Source organism: Bufo gargarizans, chromosome 3, assembly GCF_014858855.1.
Source record: "Bufo gargarizans isolate SCDJY-AF-19 chromosome 3, ASM1485885v1, whole genome shotgun sequence".
NCBI classification, from domain to species: domain Eukaryota; kingdom Metazoa; phylum Chordata; class Amphibia; order Anura; family Bufonidae; genus Bufo; species Bufo gargarizans.
The window spans coordinates 247359259-247377507 of NC_058082.1; the positions used below are offsets into that span (position 1 = coordinate 247359259).

The 18249-nt window shown below is 43.3% G+C and overlaps 1 protein-coding gene across 1 annotated transcript in view; it reads left to right on the plus strand.

The window, feature by feature from the left end:
* Window positions 1-18249, plus strand: part of GEMIN8 (gem nuclear organelle associated protein 8) — a 46203-nt gene that overhangs the window by 11605 nt on the left and 16349 nt on the right. The window contains exons 2-3 of the mRNA XM_044286405.1: window positions 12548-12583; window positions 17336-17774. Of these exons, the coding sequence (XP_044142340.1) occupies window positions 12581-12583; window positions 17336-17774 (442 nt within the window). The 5' untranslated portion in view covers window positions 12548-12580. The remainder of the gene's footprint in view (window positions 1-12547; window positions 12584-17335; window positions 17775-18249) is intronic.

Genomic DNA, 18249 nt, shown 5'->3' on the forward strand with positions numbered 1-18249 from the left:
CCCACTCTAAACCCGATGGACAAAAAGTGACGACGTCCTGTCTGTGGTCACTTGACCGCTGCAGCCAGTCGTTGCCCTGAGCAATGACGTGTGCCATTGTATCACATGTAACCACTAAGGCCCCGGATTAGCTCCATGTAAATGTTGCTGCTACTTGTCCAGTGAGAAGGAATGGGGCCCTCAGCTGTCAGACATGGAACATCTGTGCTGTGCCATTTAGTTCCCTTTAATCTCCACTTTGGGCAACTCCACCTACCCAAGTACTGTGTAACTGATTTGTGCATACACATTTCCAGTCCCCCGCCCCTGTAAATTGCCACTCTGTCCCATATGCCTGTATAAAGGAAATAGACATGGGTGATTCGGGACACTTTCCTGCTGCCAGCCTTCTCAGGTTCAGATTACAGGTCATCTTTTTCATAGAGCCCAGCCGTCTAGTGCCATACCCAGAGCCATTTGGTAATGCTGTCTTATTCCACTAGATGGTGCTAAAGAACAGATGTGAAGCAGCAGAATGGCCCACACCCCGTAATTAGATTTTTCTCTCATTTTAAACCTCCATTGATATTGCAAAATCCCGCTGTGACATCTCTAATGGCTGCGGACAGCATCTGAGCTGAAATTTGAGCTACACTGACCTTGTGCAATAGTTGCCTTCTAGCCAAGACTTTTTAGAGACACTGTGGAGCTGGCTACATGTTGTATTAGATAAACCGCTGGTTTTCAGTGTAAACCCAGCCGCACACATTCTGTAGCATCGTTCGTCCGACAGCTATCGCTCCTGGCTCCAACATGGGGAGTGAGGAGAACGCTGCTGGAAGTCACTTTGCCCCATTCTTCTCTCCTCTAACATCAGGGGCAGAGTCGGGAGCTCCCCATACACGTTAGACTGACCCACCAAACTCGCTGCAGTACCAGACACAACCCATGGACAGGTGTGGGGCTGTTTTTGGAATAAAGCATCAGTAGTTTTCTAATATTGGACATCCCCTTTAAAGGGGTTGTCTCACTTCAGTAAGTTGCACTTATGTAGAGAAAGTTAATACAATGCAATTACTAATGTATTGTGACTGTCCATATTGTCTCCTTTGCTGTCTGGATTCATTTTTTGCAGCACTTATTACATGTGTCTGGGTAATTCTTACAGATGGCTGAAGATATATTTATGCTGTCTTCCCCATTCATTCATTTTAGTACATTTTGTATGATACAATAAAGAAACATATTCTTTTACTGAACACCTACACCCCTTAAAGGGGTTATACAATGAATAATGTAAAAAATGAAAATCGGACATCGTATAGCACATGACAATCTGTAACCAGCCCTGAACCTCACATGGATCAAGAGATCTCCCCATTCATTGCTCTGCTAGATTTATATCAAGCTGACAGCTCAAGGGGCTGTGCACATGAGCAGTGATTTTTCACGCATCACTTGTGCGTTGCGTGCAAATCGCAGCATGCTCTATATTGTGCGTTTTTCACGCAACGCAGGCCCCATAGAAGTGCGGTGCGATTTTCACACGTGGTTGCTAAGGTGAAAGTCTATTCAACTGTATTATTTTCCCTTATAACATGGTTATAAGGGAAAATAGCATTCTTTAATACAGAATGCTTAGTAGAAGGTAAATTGAGAGTTAAAAAAATAAATTTATTAACTCACCTCCTCCAATTGATCGCGTAGCTGTCGGTATCCTGTTCTTTCTTCAGGACCTGTCAAAGGACCTGTGGTGACATCACTGTGCACATCACATGATCCATCACCATGGTGATGGACCATGTGATGAGCTCAGTGACGTCACCACAGGTCCCAGAGAAAGAACAAGAGACCGGCAGCTACACGATCAATTTGAGGAGGTGAGTTAATTTTTTATTTATTTTTTAACCCTCAATTGACCTTCTACTAAGCATTCTGTATTAAAGAATGCTATTATTTTCCCTTTTATAACCATGTTATAAGGGAAAATAATTACATCTACACGACCTTAAATCCAAATCTGAACTTCAGTGAAGAAGTTCGGGTCTGGGTACCACATTCAGTTTTTTTATCACGCGCGTGCAAAACGCATTGCACCCACGCGATAAAAACTGAACAACGGAACGCAATCTCAGTCAAAACTGACTGAAATTGCATACCTACTCGTACAGGTTTGCCGCAATGCACCCGAGACACATCCTGAGCCAAAACCTGACGCCCGTGTGAACCCAGCCCAAGAAAAAGAGCAAACAGCAGGTGGCGCTATACAGATACATTTTATTGAATAACTCTGTGGCTATGCAGCATTTTTAATCACATGCAACTACAAAGGTATTCACATCCAAGTGCTGGTTTGAAAACTGTAAAATATTTTGGGTGACACAACTCCTTTAAATCAGACTGCCCAGATGTCCAAATTGTCATCCCTAGCAGTGGATCAGATGCTGCTTGGTACAGATCATGACAGGGTTCAGACCTGCCATTCTGGCATGGAGGGGATTAGGTTGATAAGATTCATGAGAAGGAAAGTTTAAAGGAATGGGTCACCTAGACTGAAGCATATACAGTGCCTTGCAAAAAATTGGCATGTGCATATGTATTCACCCCCTTTGTTAGGAAGCCCATAAAAAGCTCTGGTGCAACAAATTACCTTCAGAAGTCACATAATTAGTGAAATGATGTCCACCAATGTGCAATCTAAGTGTCACATGATCTGTCATTACATATACACACCTTTTTTGAAAGGCCCCAGAGGCTGCAACACCTAAGCAAGAGACATCACTAACCAAACACTGCCATGAAGACCAAGGAACTCTCCAAACAAGTAAGGGACAATGTTGTTGAGAAGTACAAGTCAGAGGTAGGTTATAAAAAAAAAATACAAAAATAAATCCAAATCTTTGATGATCCCTCAAATCTATCATAACCAAATGGAAAGAACATGGCACAACAGCAAACCTGCCAAGAGATGTCCACCCACCAAAACTCACGGATCGGGCAAGGAGGGCATTAATCAGAGAGGCAGCACAGTTACCTAAGGCAGTGTTTCCCAACCAGTGTGCCTCAAGCTGTTGCAAAACTACAACTCCCAGCATCCCCACACAACCAAAAACTGTCCGGCCATGCTGGAAGTTGTAGTTTTGCAACAGATGGAGGCACACTGGTTGGGAAACACTGACCTAAGGTAACCCTGGAAGAGCTGCAGAGTTCCACAGCAGAGACTGGAGTATCTGTACATAGGACAACAATAAGCCATACGCTCCATAGATTTGGGCTTTATGGCAGAGTGGTCAGAAGAAATCCATTACTTTCAGCTAAAAAGAAAAAGGCACGTTGTGAGTTTGCGGAAAGGCATGTGGGAGACTCCCAAAATGTATGGAGGAAGGTGCTCTGGTCTGATGAGACTTAAATTGAACTTTTCAGCCATCAAAGAAAATGCTATGTCTGGAGCAAACACAACACATCACATCACCCAAAGAACACCATCCCCACAGTGAAACATGGTGGTGGCAGCATCATGCTGTGGGGATGTTTTTCAGCAGCTGGGACTGGGAAACTGGTCAGAGTTGAGGCAAAGATGGATGGTGCTAAATACAGGGATATTCTTGAGCAAAACCTGTACCACTGTGCGTGATTTGAGGCTAGGGTGGAGGTTCACCATCCAACAGGACAATGACCCCAAACACACTGCTAAAGCAACACTTAAGTGGTTTATTGGGAAACATGTAAATGTGTTGGAATGGCCTAGTCAAAGCCCAGATCTCAATCCAATAGAAAATCTGTGGTCAGACATAAAGATTGCTGTTCACAAGCGCAAACCATCCAACTTGAAGGAGCTGGAGCAGTTTTGCAAGGAGGAATGAGCAAAAATCTCATAGAGACTTATCCAAAGCGACTTGGAGCTGTGATTGCCGCAAAAGGTGGCTCAACAAAGTATTGACTTTAGGGGGTGAATAGTTATGCACATTGACTTTTCCTGTTATTTTGTCCTATTTGTTAAAAAAAAAAACAAAAAAAACCATCTTCAAAGTTGTGGACATGTTCTGTAAATTAAATGATTATTATGAAAGCGCCATTCATTCCATAGCGCTGTGCATATGAAAAGGGGTATACATACGTACATGCATAATACAGACAATTGCACTAATCATAAACAAGATGAGTTACAAACTGGTACAGAAGGAGAGAGGGCCCTGCCCGTGAGGGCTTACAATCTACATGGTATGGGAGAAGGACACAGTAGGTGCGGGTGAAGCTGGTCATGGTGGTATAGAGGCAGCAGGGTCACTGGTTGTAGGCTTGTCTGAAGAGGTGGGTTTTCAGGTTACTTTTGAGGGATTCCACTGTAGGTTAGAGTCTGATATGTTGGTGTAGCGAGTTCCAGAGTGTGGGGGATGCACGGGAGAAATCTTGGAGGCGATTGTGGGAAGAAGTGATAAGACGAGAGGAGAGAAGGAGGTCTTGTGAGGATCGGAGATTGCGTGTGGATGTATCGGGGAAAGTAGCTCAGAGATGTAGGGAGGGGACAGGTTGTGGATGGCCTTGTATGTATTTGTTAGTACTTTGAACTGAATTCGCAGGGCAATGGGGAGCCAGTAAATTAGCAGAGGGGAGGGGCAGAGGAGTAACAGGGTGAGAGGTGGATTAGTCAGGCAGCAGAGTTGAGGATAGATTGGAGGGGTGCGAGAGTGCTAGATGGAAGGCCACAGAGGAGAATGTTGCAGTAGTCTAGGTGGGAGATGATGAGGGCATATACAAGCATTTTCGCAGATTCAAAGTTAAGGAAAGCACGGATGTCTGGACCAGAGAGGTATATTTGTGTGTCGTCAGCATAAGAGTGATACTGAAAGCCATGGGACTCTATGAGATGTCCCAGGCCAAAAGTGTAAATGGAGAAGAGCAGGGGTCCGAGGACAGAGCCTTGCGGGACACCAACAGAGGGAATGAGACGAGGAGGTGGTGTGAGAGTAGGAGACTCTAAACGTCCGGTCTGTGAGGTATGATGTGATCCAGGAGAGGGCCAGGTCAGTGATGCCAAGAGATGATAGAGTTTGCAACAGAAGGGAGTGGTCGACAGTGTCAAAGGCAGATGACAGGTCAAGGAGAAGGAGTACAGAGTAATGTTTTTTGGTTTTGGCTGTTAGTAGGTCATTAGCGAATGACATTGGTAAGGGCAGTTTCAGTCAAGTGGTGGGGTTGGAAGTAGGGATTGACCGATTATCGGAAGTACCAATATTATCGGGCGATATTCAGGATTTTGTACATGATCTGTATTGGCATCTAACCTTGCCGATATACCGCTAATGCGTATAAAGCGAATACTAGTATGCATCGGGTGCCGAGAGCGGGGAAGAAGCAGCAAACGCTTCCGATACTCGCCCTCCCTGGTCTTTTATGATGGGTCCCGCGCTATGACCTGATGCTGCACGCTGTCAGGTGACTGCAGTGCGGGCTGGAGAAGACAGGGGTGCGAGACGCCGGACCCGGGGATGAAGAGGAGCCGCGGCGCAGGAGAGGTGAGGAGTTTTTTATTTTATTCATCTGAGGCCTGATAGGGGTTTATAAAGGGCTGATCTGAGGTCTAATAGGGGTTAATAAAGTCAGAGGAGGGGGGATGGTGTGGAAATTGGCATTTGGCACTAGTATATTATAAATATAAATTGACTACCAACTAAGGGCTTTATTCATTTATCATTTACTTTTATAATATACTAGTGCCAAATGCAAATTTCCACCACCTCAGTGACTACCAACTAATATAATATATATTATGAGACATAAAATATCAGTATAAATTATCGCCTGTCGGCCTGAAAAGTTCACAGATTATCGGTATCGGCTCTAAAAAATCTATATCTGTCGATCCCTAGTCGGAAGCCGGATTGTAGCCGGTGAAAGAGGGAGCAGGAGGAGAGGTGAGAGGACAATTCAGAATGGACATGTTGTTCAAGTACCTTTGAGGCATAGGGAAGAAGTGATATGGGTCGATAACTGGACAAAGAAGATGGGTCAAGTATAGGCTTTTTGAGGATGGGTGTAATGGTAGCATGTTTAAAAGCAGAGGGGAAGACACCAGAGGTTAGTGATAGGTTGAAGAGATGAGTTAGGGGTACGATAAACACTGAGGTGAGGTTAGGGATGAGGTGGGATGGGATTGGGTCAAGTGCACAGGTGGTTAGATGTCATCTGGAGAGTAGAGTGGAGAGTTTTTCTCCTGTAATGGTAAAGAAGTGGGTTTTGGGAGAAGAGGACTGAGCCGTTGTGTAGAGGGTCTGTGGGGACTGTGTACTGAAGTTTTCTCTGATGTTGACTATCTTTTGTTTGAAATATGTGGCAAAATCCTCAGCTGAGATGAGAGGAGAGGGTGGGCGCGCTGGGGGACGGAGAAGGGAGTTAAAAGTTTTAACAAGTTGTTTAGGGCTGTGGGACAGGGAAGATATGAGGGATGAGAAGTAGGCCTGTTTTGCATCAGCGAGTGAGGATTTCAATATGAGGAAGGATTGCTTGTATGCAGTGAATTTATGTTTATAATGGGATTTCTTCCATCGCCGCTCAGCAGCTTTGGATGCTTGTATGAGTTTTTGGTCAGGTTGGTGTGCCAGGGTTGTCTGTTTATTTTTTGGGTTTTGTTGTGTGTGAGGGTGGCAACAGTGTCCAGAGATGTACTTATTGTGGTGGCAGCATCTGGGTCTTTGAGGGAACAGATGGTAGAGAGTGGGTGAAGAGAGTTGGAAAGCAAGTGAAAGTCAAGATGTTTAAGGTTCCTGCGAGGGTGTGCTAGTGTGTGGACTGAGGGAGCAGCAGAAGAGGCCAATGAAGAGAAGGTGAGTAGGTTGTGGTTGGATACGGGGAGAGGTGAATTAGAAAGGTTAGATAGGGAGCAGAGGCGGGTAAAGATAAGATCCAGAGTGGGACCATCTCTGTGGGTGGGAGCTGAAGACCACTGTGAGAGGCCGAAGGAGGAAGAGAGTGATAGGAGTTTAGAGGCGGCTGAGTGGCAGATGTCAATAGGGATGATGAAGTCACCCATGATGATAGTGGGGATGTCAACAGAAAGAAAGTGTAGTATCCAGGTGTTAAAGTGGTCAAGAAAGATGGTGGCTGGGCCTGGGGGGTGGTAAATGACGGCTACTTGAAGGTTGGAGGGAGAGTAGATGCGAACAGAGTGTACGTCAAATGAAGTGAGAGTCATGGAGGGTGGCAGTGGAGTTGGGCTGTAAGAGCAGGTATCTGATAGGAGAAGGCCAACTCCTCCACCATGTTTGCAGCCAGGACAGGGGGTGTGAGTGAAATGAAATTATGCATATGCTCAAACAATCCATATTAATTCCAGGTTGTGAGGCACCAAAGCACGAAAAAAACCAAGGGGGGGGGGTGAATACTTTTGCAAGGCACTGTATTTGTTTTTTATTTTCTTATGGTAGTGTTTTAGTTTTTTTTAATTCTATTTTCTTGACATGATTATGGGGCAGCACCTTGTGGAACTGATAACTGTATATTTAGAGATATACTTTGCAGCAGCCACCATTGGCTATAGATGCAATGGACAGGATATGTTCATTGACTTCTATGGGAGAGTTTTCTAGGCATGATCTGTGTAGAGGTCATTGTGCAGGGAGGAGGAGAAGGTGACCTGTGTTCATCACCAATTGTGAATGGTGAATCCTGTATTATCTGTGTATGAATGATATCGCACAGTTTATTTCTTGGCATCTTTGAGAGGTTTTGCCGTTTTGGGGTCTTTTTTTACTCCCATTTTTTGCAGTAGTTTTAGTACAACCACGTCAGCACCAGATGTTGCATACAAGTCTGTATGAAATAGGACAAAAGGGCATTTTTTTTTGTAGCGCTATTTTCAAACCTTGAAGTGCATTTCTTGTAGGTCAGTAGTGTTAATCTCAGCACATTCTGTCATTTTCCCCTCCATTGCCTGGTGTTTTTTCTCCTATCGACTGTTTTTTTATTTTTTGCTCTGCCCAAAGTAATGTAAGTACGTGTGTGTGTTCCGTTCTTTATTGCTATTTGTACATGGTGTTGTTTGTACCGATGTATTTTGCCCATGGTGCTCTGTAGAGGAAGTGATATTTGGGGGGAGGGGGGGGGGGTTTATATAGCGCTGTACTCCTGTTCATTTCCTGGGGCTGAAGAGGGTACGGGGCTCCTGTTATTGTGACCCCCACTGATCGAATAGTTATAGGGGATAACTTAATGTAACCGGAATACCTATTTTAAGATTGGTTCTGAAATGAACCATTTGGCCAGTACTTGACTATATATGTGTATTCTTCCTTTAGTGATATCAGCAAGGAAGGCAAGGCCAGAATATGTGGATAAGGATAGTGAAACAACTTACAAGATCCAGTGGTCAGACAGCCAAATAAACCCTGCCAAGGAATAGATCTAGATGTGGAATTAGGAGAGACGCCAAGGCCTGCGATGGAGTAGACCGAAGCGTCACACCAGGAGCCCTGCACATATTCACCTTCATATTGCAGGCATCAATGTGCGTTTTCCACCATGATACCTAATGGCTGCTGTCATAATGAACTGCGGAATCAGACTTCCATTTTTTCCAGTTTGCAGCATGCTTTAGCCATTCCTTATCTGAGATTTGGCTCTTTGTGCACTGACGATAACGCGTACCCTGTGCTACACAAGACCTTGATCTTGATGCACAAATGCCGTCATCTCTTCTGGGATGAGTTACAATGTCTAATGAATTCAGTGTCCGTGCTGAGGTGGACACAATTGCCACATTGAGTTGTATTGTGTTCTTGACAAGTTGCTTTGCATTTGTGAGTCAGCCCACTTTATATCTCCGCACTGTAGGGTTCTCACTGGATCCAGTTGGATTTGTTTTCTGTCCCTTTTTTTATGAAAGATTTTTATGAAAGATTGTTCAGGCTAAGCGTATAGTACTAGTGGTCCCTCAAGTTAAAATATTAATTGGTTCCAGGACGACCATTGTATGTTGAATCCATTATAACTTGGAAAATGTCATCCAAGATAAGAGAAAATCAAGATATAAAAAAATTTAAAAAAGCAGATAAACTAAGACAGATAAATCAAGTCCTTACACATTTCTCTGCTTTTAAAACCGATAGTGATACCTCCTAAAATAGTTATTACTTTACATTCCCCATATGTCTACTTTATGTATGGATTATTTTGGGAATGCCATTTTATTTGGGGACGTTACAAGGCTTAGAAGTTTAGAAGCAAATCTTGAAATTTTTCAGAAAATTTCAAAAACTCACGTTTTAAGGACCAGTTCAGGTCTGAAGTCACTTTGTGAGGCTTACAGAATAGAAACAACCCATGAATGGCCACATTTTTAGAAACTACACCCCTCAAGGTATTCAAAACTGTTTTTACAAACTGTGTTAACCCTTTAGGTGTTCCACAACAATTAAAGGAAAATGTAGATGACATTTCTGAATTTCACTTTTTTTGGCAGATTTATTTCATTTTAATTTATGTTTTCCCGCTAACAAAGCAAGGGTTAACAGCCAAATTTATTACCCTGATTCTGTAGTTTACAGAAATACCCCATATGTGTTGTAAACTGCTGTACAGGTACACGGCAGGGCGCAGAAGGAAAGGAACGCCATATGGTTTTTGGAGGGCAGATTTCACTGGGATAATTTTAAACTGCCATGTCACATTTGAGGACCCCCTGATGCACCCCTAGAGTAGAAGCTCCCCCAAAATGACCCCATTTTGGAAACTACAGGATAAGGTGGCAGTTTTGTTGGCACTATTTTAGGGTACATATGATTTTTGGTTGCTCTAGATTACACTTTTTGTGAGGCTAGGTAACAAAAAATAGCTCTTTGGCACCGTTTTTATTTTTTGTTATTTACAATGTTCATTTGACAGGTTAGATCATGTGGTATTTGTATAGAGCAGGTTGTTACGGATGCGACAATACCAATATTGTTGTTTGTTTCAGTTTTACATAATAAAGCATATTTGAAAAAAATGATTTCTTTAGTGTCTCCATATATATATTTTTTTGGGCGATGGTCTTAGGTAGGGGCTCATTTTTTGCAAGATGAGGTGACTGTTAGATTGGTACTATTTTGGGGGGCAGACGCCTTTTTGATCGCTTGATGTTGCACTTTTAGTGATGTAAGGTGACAAAAAAATATATTTTTTTAGCACAGTTTTTATTTTATTTTTTGACAGTGTTCAGCTGAGGGGTTAGGTCATGTGATATTTTTATAGAGCCGGTCGATACGGACGCAGCGATACCTAATAGGTCTACTTTTCTTCTTTTTTTTTTTTCCCCTATTTTAAAACAAATTTACATTATTTGGGGAAAAGGACGCTTTTTTTCTACTTGAAATTTTTCTTTTTTTTTTAAACTTTATTTTTTGTCCCACTCTGGAACTTCAACTTTTGGGGGTCTGATCCCCTTTACAATGCATGATAATACTTCTGTATTGTAATGCATTGGCTGTAAGTGTATTACACAGTGTAATACACTTCAGCCAACTTGCCTGTGAGATCCAGGGGGCTGGATCTCACAGGCTGTCACGGAAGGCAGCCACGATGCCTAAGGAAGGCATCGGGCTGCCTTCCCTGCCATTGGGTCCTCGTCACAGCAGCGCGGCCCGATGGCCACCCTGGACCCGGCAGGATCCCGCACGTGCCGCGGTCAGTACTGAACGCGGCAGTGCGAGGGTTAATGCGCCGGCATCTGTGTTTGCGCCGACATCGGTGAATACAGCAGGGGGCTATCAGTGACTGCCGGACCCATGTATGGCGCGGGTCCTTAAGGGGTTAAAAGGATTTGTTGTTTAAATTGGTACTATCCCGGGGTTCATATGACTTTTTGATTGCATTTTATTTAGCATTTTGGGAATATGATAAAGAAAAGGCAGCTGTTTACCATTGCTTTTTCTATTTTTGTACGTTTTCATTGGTACCATTTTTGGGTACATACGACATTTTGATCGCTTGATATTATGCTTTTTGTGAGGTGACCCAAATGGCTTTTCTGGCACCACTATTTATTTTTTATTTTTTTCATGACTGCCACCTGACTGGGTGGATCATGTGATGTTTTTAGAACCGGCCGCAGCAATATGTCAATTTTATTTATTTATTTTTTATATTTTTTTTTTTTGTAGTAAATTGCTTCGATAGCTTTTTACTTGAAACTTATAAAAAAAATATATATATTTTTTTTTCTTTCCACTTGGGGACTTTAGTTTTTAAGGGTCTGATCACTGGTTCAATGCAGTACAATATAGCACTGAACCTGTAATTTTGCTGTATTGATTGGTTGCTGTATTGTACTGCATTGAACCAGGAGGCTGGGCCTCATAGGCTTCCGTACATGGCAGACACAGAAGCCTTTATAAGGCTTCCACCCGCCATGGAAACCATTGGCACCCAGTGATTGCACTGAGGGGAGCCGATGGAATTGGAGAGGGAGCCCCTTCCCTCTGTAAAGTCATTTGATGCGGCATCCGAGATTTCAGCTATGTGGGGGATACAGTGTAGTCCAGGGGATTTGTCACTTCAGCAAGTGACACTTACCATGTAGAGAAAGTTAATACAAGGCACTTACTAATGTATTGTGATTATCCGCATTGCTTCCTTTGCTGGCTTGATTCATTTTTCCATCACATTATACACTGCTTGTTTCCATGGTTACGACCACCCTGCAATCTATCAGCGGTGGCCGTGCTTGCATGTTATAGGAAAAACTGCTAGACTCGATGGTGGCCAAGACCATGGGAGCTCACATAGGCTGGTGCTTTTTCCTATAGGGTCCAAGCACGTCCACCACTGCTGGATTGTAGGGTGGTCGTAATCATGGAAACGAGCAGTGTATATTGTGATGGAAAAATGAATCCAGACAGCAAAGGAGGCAATATGGACAATCACAATACATTAGAAAGTGCCTTGTATTAACTTTCTCTACATAATAAATGCTATTTGCTGACGTGACACAACCCCTTTAAGTGGTTTTAATTGTACTTCAGTATACAATAGAAACGCCTGTCAAAAAGATCTAAAAACACTAAAGCAGAAAACTTTGTAATTGACGTGATTGGATCTGCGATCTGCAAGATGGAGCTAAAGATAGGACATGTCCTATCTTTCGGGGAGCGAAGGCACGGATCTGAGCGCTTCCGTGGGCTTTCAGGTCCATGCTTCCACAACGCAAACGATAGGACATGTCCTATCTTTTTCTTTATCTTGCAGATCGGGAACCCATTCAAGTCAATGGATCCGCACCCCAGAGTGCATGCGGCTGGTTCCTGTGCATCGCGGACCACTATTTGCAGTCCGCAGCACGGGCACGGAGCACTTACGTTCATGTGAATGAGCCCTGAAAGAGATGATGTCTGCTGTGTGAAGTGTTGCGCCTCTGGCAGGGTAGGGAAACTGTTGACATGAAGGAATCATTGAAGGAGGTTACACAGTGTACTGAACCTTCAGTTCCTAATGTATCATCTTTAGATTGTAAGCTGTTAACATGAAAATCGAAACAATAGTCATAAATGCAGATATGCATAAATGCTTTACCTTATATATTTTTCTCTTTCTCTAGGTTCCTGACAACTGATTAAAGAATTCATTAAAAATGGTGAGTATTTTTATAACAAATATGCATTCTGAGGTATTCTCATCTTAAAGGGATATGTTTCTTTTCTTTTGGGCAGTATTATACAATTAAAAATAAAATACAGAATGTCCTGTCGCAGTCAGCACGGAGAGATAAAACTCCTGTAGAGATAGGGGACCCATTGTTATTTTACTGCTGTTGTAAGAGAAAGATGTTATCTGTTAGTATAACAGTAGGTGTAGAATTAGGATGACAGTTTGACGGCTCTATTGTTCCCTTGATAGGAAGGTGTCCACAAAGGTGCATTGCACTTGGTGTAACGTGATGCTCTAATTGAGTCATTCAACTCTGTTCCCTCTCTGGCCGCAGTGAATTGAGTGAGCTGTTTGCTGCGCTATAAGCTTAAAGGGAATCTATATACAGAATCATCACCATTAAACTAAAACTATTGTCTTGTAGCACTTGCTACCTCCTTCCCAGATGTGCTTTTCTTTCCTTGCTGCTTGGTTTCTATCTTGAAAAAATCCACTTTATTCCTTATGCAAATGAGCCAGTAAGGTGCCCAGAGGGGCGTAACTTTTGTTCAAAGGCGCCCAGGCCCGCCCTCCAGCAGAGCCCAACCACTTTCCATCACCTAAAGACAAGCAGCCATGTGACTACAGGCCATGATTTAGCTACTGTAATAGTCTCAATAAAAATCATTATTTCACCACTAATCCAATTTACTTATCACATACTGTAATTGTGTCCTGTGTTCTGACCCAGCACGTATGTCATGTAACACTGCTGCTGAATATCAGAGATTATATGATGTGAAGAGTGTCACATGACTGATGCCAAGTTACATTACACCGGACTGATACACGGGCTATAAGCTATATCCTTCTACTGTCTATAGAAGTCAACTGCCTGATAGAAAAAAGGCATGTATGCAGAATTTAAAATGAATATACATTAGAAAATTGTATGATTCCCTATTCTATAAACAGTAAAGGGGGGAATACCCCTTTAATAGTTTAATGCAATGAAATACAACAAACATGGCGCCCCTGTGCTGTGAGAGCAGGATGTGGTCCCAGCCCAGCTGTCGGTATAGGCAAAAGATTGTTTCCCATAGCACTTATTTATACCAGTACATATGGATGTGATTGTTGTGTTTGTATCACATATCATATTTTAGCTTCCTACCCATAAGGCCACTTTAACGATCTATCCGGAGCTGCCGGTATTAAACACTGGGGGTGGAAGTTTGTACGGCAGGAAGTGGAGGACAGTTTTCCCACAGTGTCGCCACGTCTCCTCATCCTCCCATGTGAACAGCAGCTACGTCTGTATCTCTTCCATCTCTCTATATAATATTAATCCGTATTGTATAGGGGTCATCAGTGCCTCTCCTGAACATGCAATCTGTAAAGTGTCTGGTAATACACATTTTCTTCATGTATGTGCAGCACTGCTGGACAGCTGCTGAAGCAGATGTGATTTAGTCCCAAGTGTTATGTAGGATGTTTGCTTTGGCTTTTTGGTTTGCATGAATGTATGGGAAGTTAACGTTATACTTTGCTATGTCTGAAAATGTATTTTGTGTACAACCCTAACGTGTCATGGAGAAGATAGCATCTGCTGATTTAAGAGACTTCATACATCTGTAGAATATAATTTGCCAAAATGTGCTTATTTAAAGGCAAGTTGTCCCCAGCGGCCTCCCTATGCAGCTGTTTATACAGACACATAGCTGGGGTTCACCTAATTAAACTCCTTACAGTCACATTAAAATTGGAAAAACCCTCCCAAAAATTTCACTTTTATTATTGTAGATTTTTAATATGTGTCTGAAGTAAATCTTGTTGGTGCACAATACATAATTTTATCCTTAAGGACCAGTAACATTTCCCCCCTTTAATTACAGCATTCACTGTGTGGTGTAAATAACATAATTTTATTACATGGGTCAATACAATGATGATAATGCCACATGCCTATGTGTTTGTTTTACTATTTTTCCTTTCCTCCTGCAGGCTGTCAGCTCCCCAACTGCCCCCGCTCCTCCTCCAGACTGAAGAGGAGGGGGCGGCTGCTTTAGCTGCTTATATCTCTGGATTGGTAGCAGCTAGAGACAAGCCGACAAGCTTTCAAACTACCAGAATCACAGCATTTTCTTCACTATATGGGAAGATATCACTGTTAGAAATTGGGATGCAGTGAATACAGCTGAAAGTGAAAGTATTCCCGACTTGATTTCTAACGGTGATATCTCCTGTTTCTGTAGAGCTAATGCTTTCATTTTGGTCTTGTATGAAAGCCTGGAATGCCAGATTTCAAACAAGACCCTGCCCATGTCCTCAGATCAACAAAAGAAAAATGGCATTTTAATCAGGTGAACCACCGCCATGTGTCTATAATGGTTAGATAGAGAGGTAACTGGTGACAGATTCCCTATAAAATGTTGCTAGAGCACTTTTACAGTGTGTTCACACATGGTAGATTTGTTATGCAGATTTCTCCAACTGTGCCATTCATCTAAGGCTACTTTTACACTTGCGGCAGAGTGATCCGGCAAGCAGTTCCGTCGCCGGAACTGCCTGCCGGATCCGGCAAAACGTATGCCAACTGATTTCATTTGTAAGACTGATCAGGATCCGGATCAGTCTTAAAAATGCCTGATCAGTCAGAAAAATCCATTGAAATGCTGAATCTGTCTTTCCGGTGTCATCCGGCAAAACGGATACGGCTTTTATTTTTATCACCTTTTTCCGGTATTTTGAATGCCGGTTCCGGCACTAATACATTCCTATGGAGAAAATCCCGGATCTGGCATTCAGGCAAGTCTTCAGTGTTTTTTGGGCCAGAGATAAAACCGTAGCATGCTGCAGTTTTATCTTTTGCCTGATCAGTCAAAAAGACTGAACTGAAGACATCCTGATGCATCCTGAACGGAAGGGCTCTTTCACACCTGCGTTCTTTTCTTCCGGCATAGAGTTCCGTTGTCGGGGCTCTATGCCGGAAGAATCCTGATCAGGATTATCCCCATGCATTCTGAATGGAGAGAAATCCGTTCAGGATGCATCAGGATGTCTTCAGTTCCGGAACGGAACGTTTTTTGGCCGGAGAAAATATCACAGCATGCTGCGCTTTTTGCTCCGGCCAAAAATCCTGAACACTTGCCGCAAGGCCGGATCCGGAATGAATGCCCATTGAAAGGCATTGATCCGGATCCGGCCTTAAGCTAAACGTCGTTTTGGCGCATTGCCGGATCCAACGTTTAGCTTTTTCTGAATGGTTACCATGGCTGCCGGGACGCTAAAGTCCTGGCAGCCATGGTAAAGTGTAGCGGGGAGCAGCATACTTACCGTCCGTTCGGCTCCCGGGGCGCTCCAGAGTGACGTCAGGGCGCCCCACGCGCATGGATGACGTGATCGCATGGCACGTCATCCATGCGCATGGGGCGCTCTGACGTCATTCTGGAGCGCCCCAGGAGCCGCACGGACTGTAAGTATACCGCTCCCCACTACTACTATGGCAACCAGGACTTTAATAGCGTCCTGGATGCCATAGTAACACTGAACGCATTTTGAAGACGGATCAGTCTTAATGCTTTCAGTTCACTTGCGTTTTTCCGGATCCGGCGTGTAATTCCGGCAAGTGGAGTACACGCCGGATCCGGACAACGCAAGTGTGAAAGAGGCCTTACTCTCCTTTCAGAATGCATGGGGATACCTAATAAGTTCTTTTCCGGCATTGAGCCTTTTTGATGGAACTCAGTGCCGGAAAAGAAAAACGCTAGTGTGAAAGTACCCTAAGTTTTGCTGTATAATAAGCTTTGTTAGTATAGATTTTTTTTTTATGACAGTTATATGAAACTTTTGTGTACATGCAACTGTGTAGCTACATGTACTCCTGTGGACTGCTACTCAACAGGTCCTGTATGTGGCCCAATAGTTAAAGATGTTGTTTCGTCAGAAATCATGGTGGAATATTTCTAGGATATTCCACAAATGTCTTTGAGGAGAAACCACTTTAAAGGGTTTCTATAGGATTTTTTTTTAATTCCTGTTCCCCCACTTAGTGGTACCTGTGAAGAAAGCTATACTTGCCTGCTCCCCAAAACTCGATTCCGGCTCCCAAGCTGTCTTCGTGGAACTTCTGGTCTCAACCTGTCACATGGACAGGGTCATGTGCGCCAGTGCAGGCAATGACTGGCCTCAGCAGTGATGTATCAGCAAGTGGTACGTGACATAGCAGTGATGTGTCACTTGAACTCCTGTCATTGGCTGCAGTGGCGCACATGACCCTATCCATGCAAGAAGTTGACAGGTGAATCCCAGTTGTGGGAGAACAGGCAAGTATAGCTTTCTTCACTGGTACCGCTGGGTGGGAGGGGTAGGGAACAGCCGACGCTTATCAGTGGTTGCCAATGTGAAGACCTCCACCAACCTAGAAGCAAGTTAAGACCCCACTGGGCTATGCTGTATTAGGGTGAGTTTACCTATCCGTTATAAGTGATGTTCAAAATAACGGATGACTTTTTTTTTTTTTTTTTTGGTCTTCTGATCGCTCAGAAGACTAGAAAACGAAATGATGTGAACTCGCCCTTAACAACATTTTTACTCCCAAGACTTTAGGACATAATGAAATATACTCTGTCATTGATGGAAAGAATTATTTGCAGACTTCTTATGCCAGAAAAGACTAAATTTCCAGGGGTTGTTAGGTTGTTAGGAATGTGACCACAATCGTTATGCTTTTCTATGATTATTCTCACTTTTTCCTTAGGCAAACATACATCTTCCAGTATCTGAGCCTTGGTATGCTGGACGGGTGTATTCCAGGTACTGGAAGCATTACAGTCAAGCAATGCACTGGCTGTACAGGCATAAGAGAGCATACAGAGTGGCGGTGGCATCTATGTGTTATCCCCCATGGTACCTGGCCGAAGCCTTTCAGAATTCTCGTTATGCGGAATGGGAAGGGGGCGAGTCCTCTTATCAATCCTTCTATGCCAGGCCACAGAAACGAGCTGTGCAGCCACGCAGGGATCGCCCCTGTTTAAAGGTCTCCTGTTCTAAAGATGAGGTAACTGAAATGGAACAAGAAGAGGACGTGTCCACTGATTCTGATGAGGAAGGAATAGAATGTGACATGAGCAACATGGAGATCACAGAGGAGCTGCGCCAATACTTTGCAGAGACTGAGAGACATCGAGAAGAGCTAAGTAAGTATCAAGAAGAGCAAAAGTATCTGTCATCGGTTCCGTAGGTCAATAGATTTCCTTTAATAGGTCTTGGTTCACTGCACACGTGTTACTGGTTATATTATATACAATAAATCATTTGGTCATTTTATTCCGTCATGCGGTAACTCAGTACAATTATGATCCAGGCCAGAACTGCAATATAAGGTGGAATTTCCCAAGAGTAGAAGCAGATATTCATCCAGTTTATAGTAGAATATTGTGCACTTAAAGGGGTTGTGCAGTGGGTAGATATTGATGCTTCCTCTTTAGGATTACACTGCATCGTCTTACTCGTTTCGGCGGCTCAGAGTGATTACAGCTGCTCTTCCCCTTCACTTATACTGTGCCCCCGCTACAACTGAGATGGCACATATTGTAATCTTAAAGAGGAAGTGGCACTCGCAGGAGCGCCACTACCCCTTCAAGTAGAAGATGATTGTTGGGTGTTCGGGAG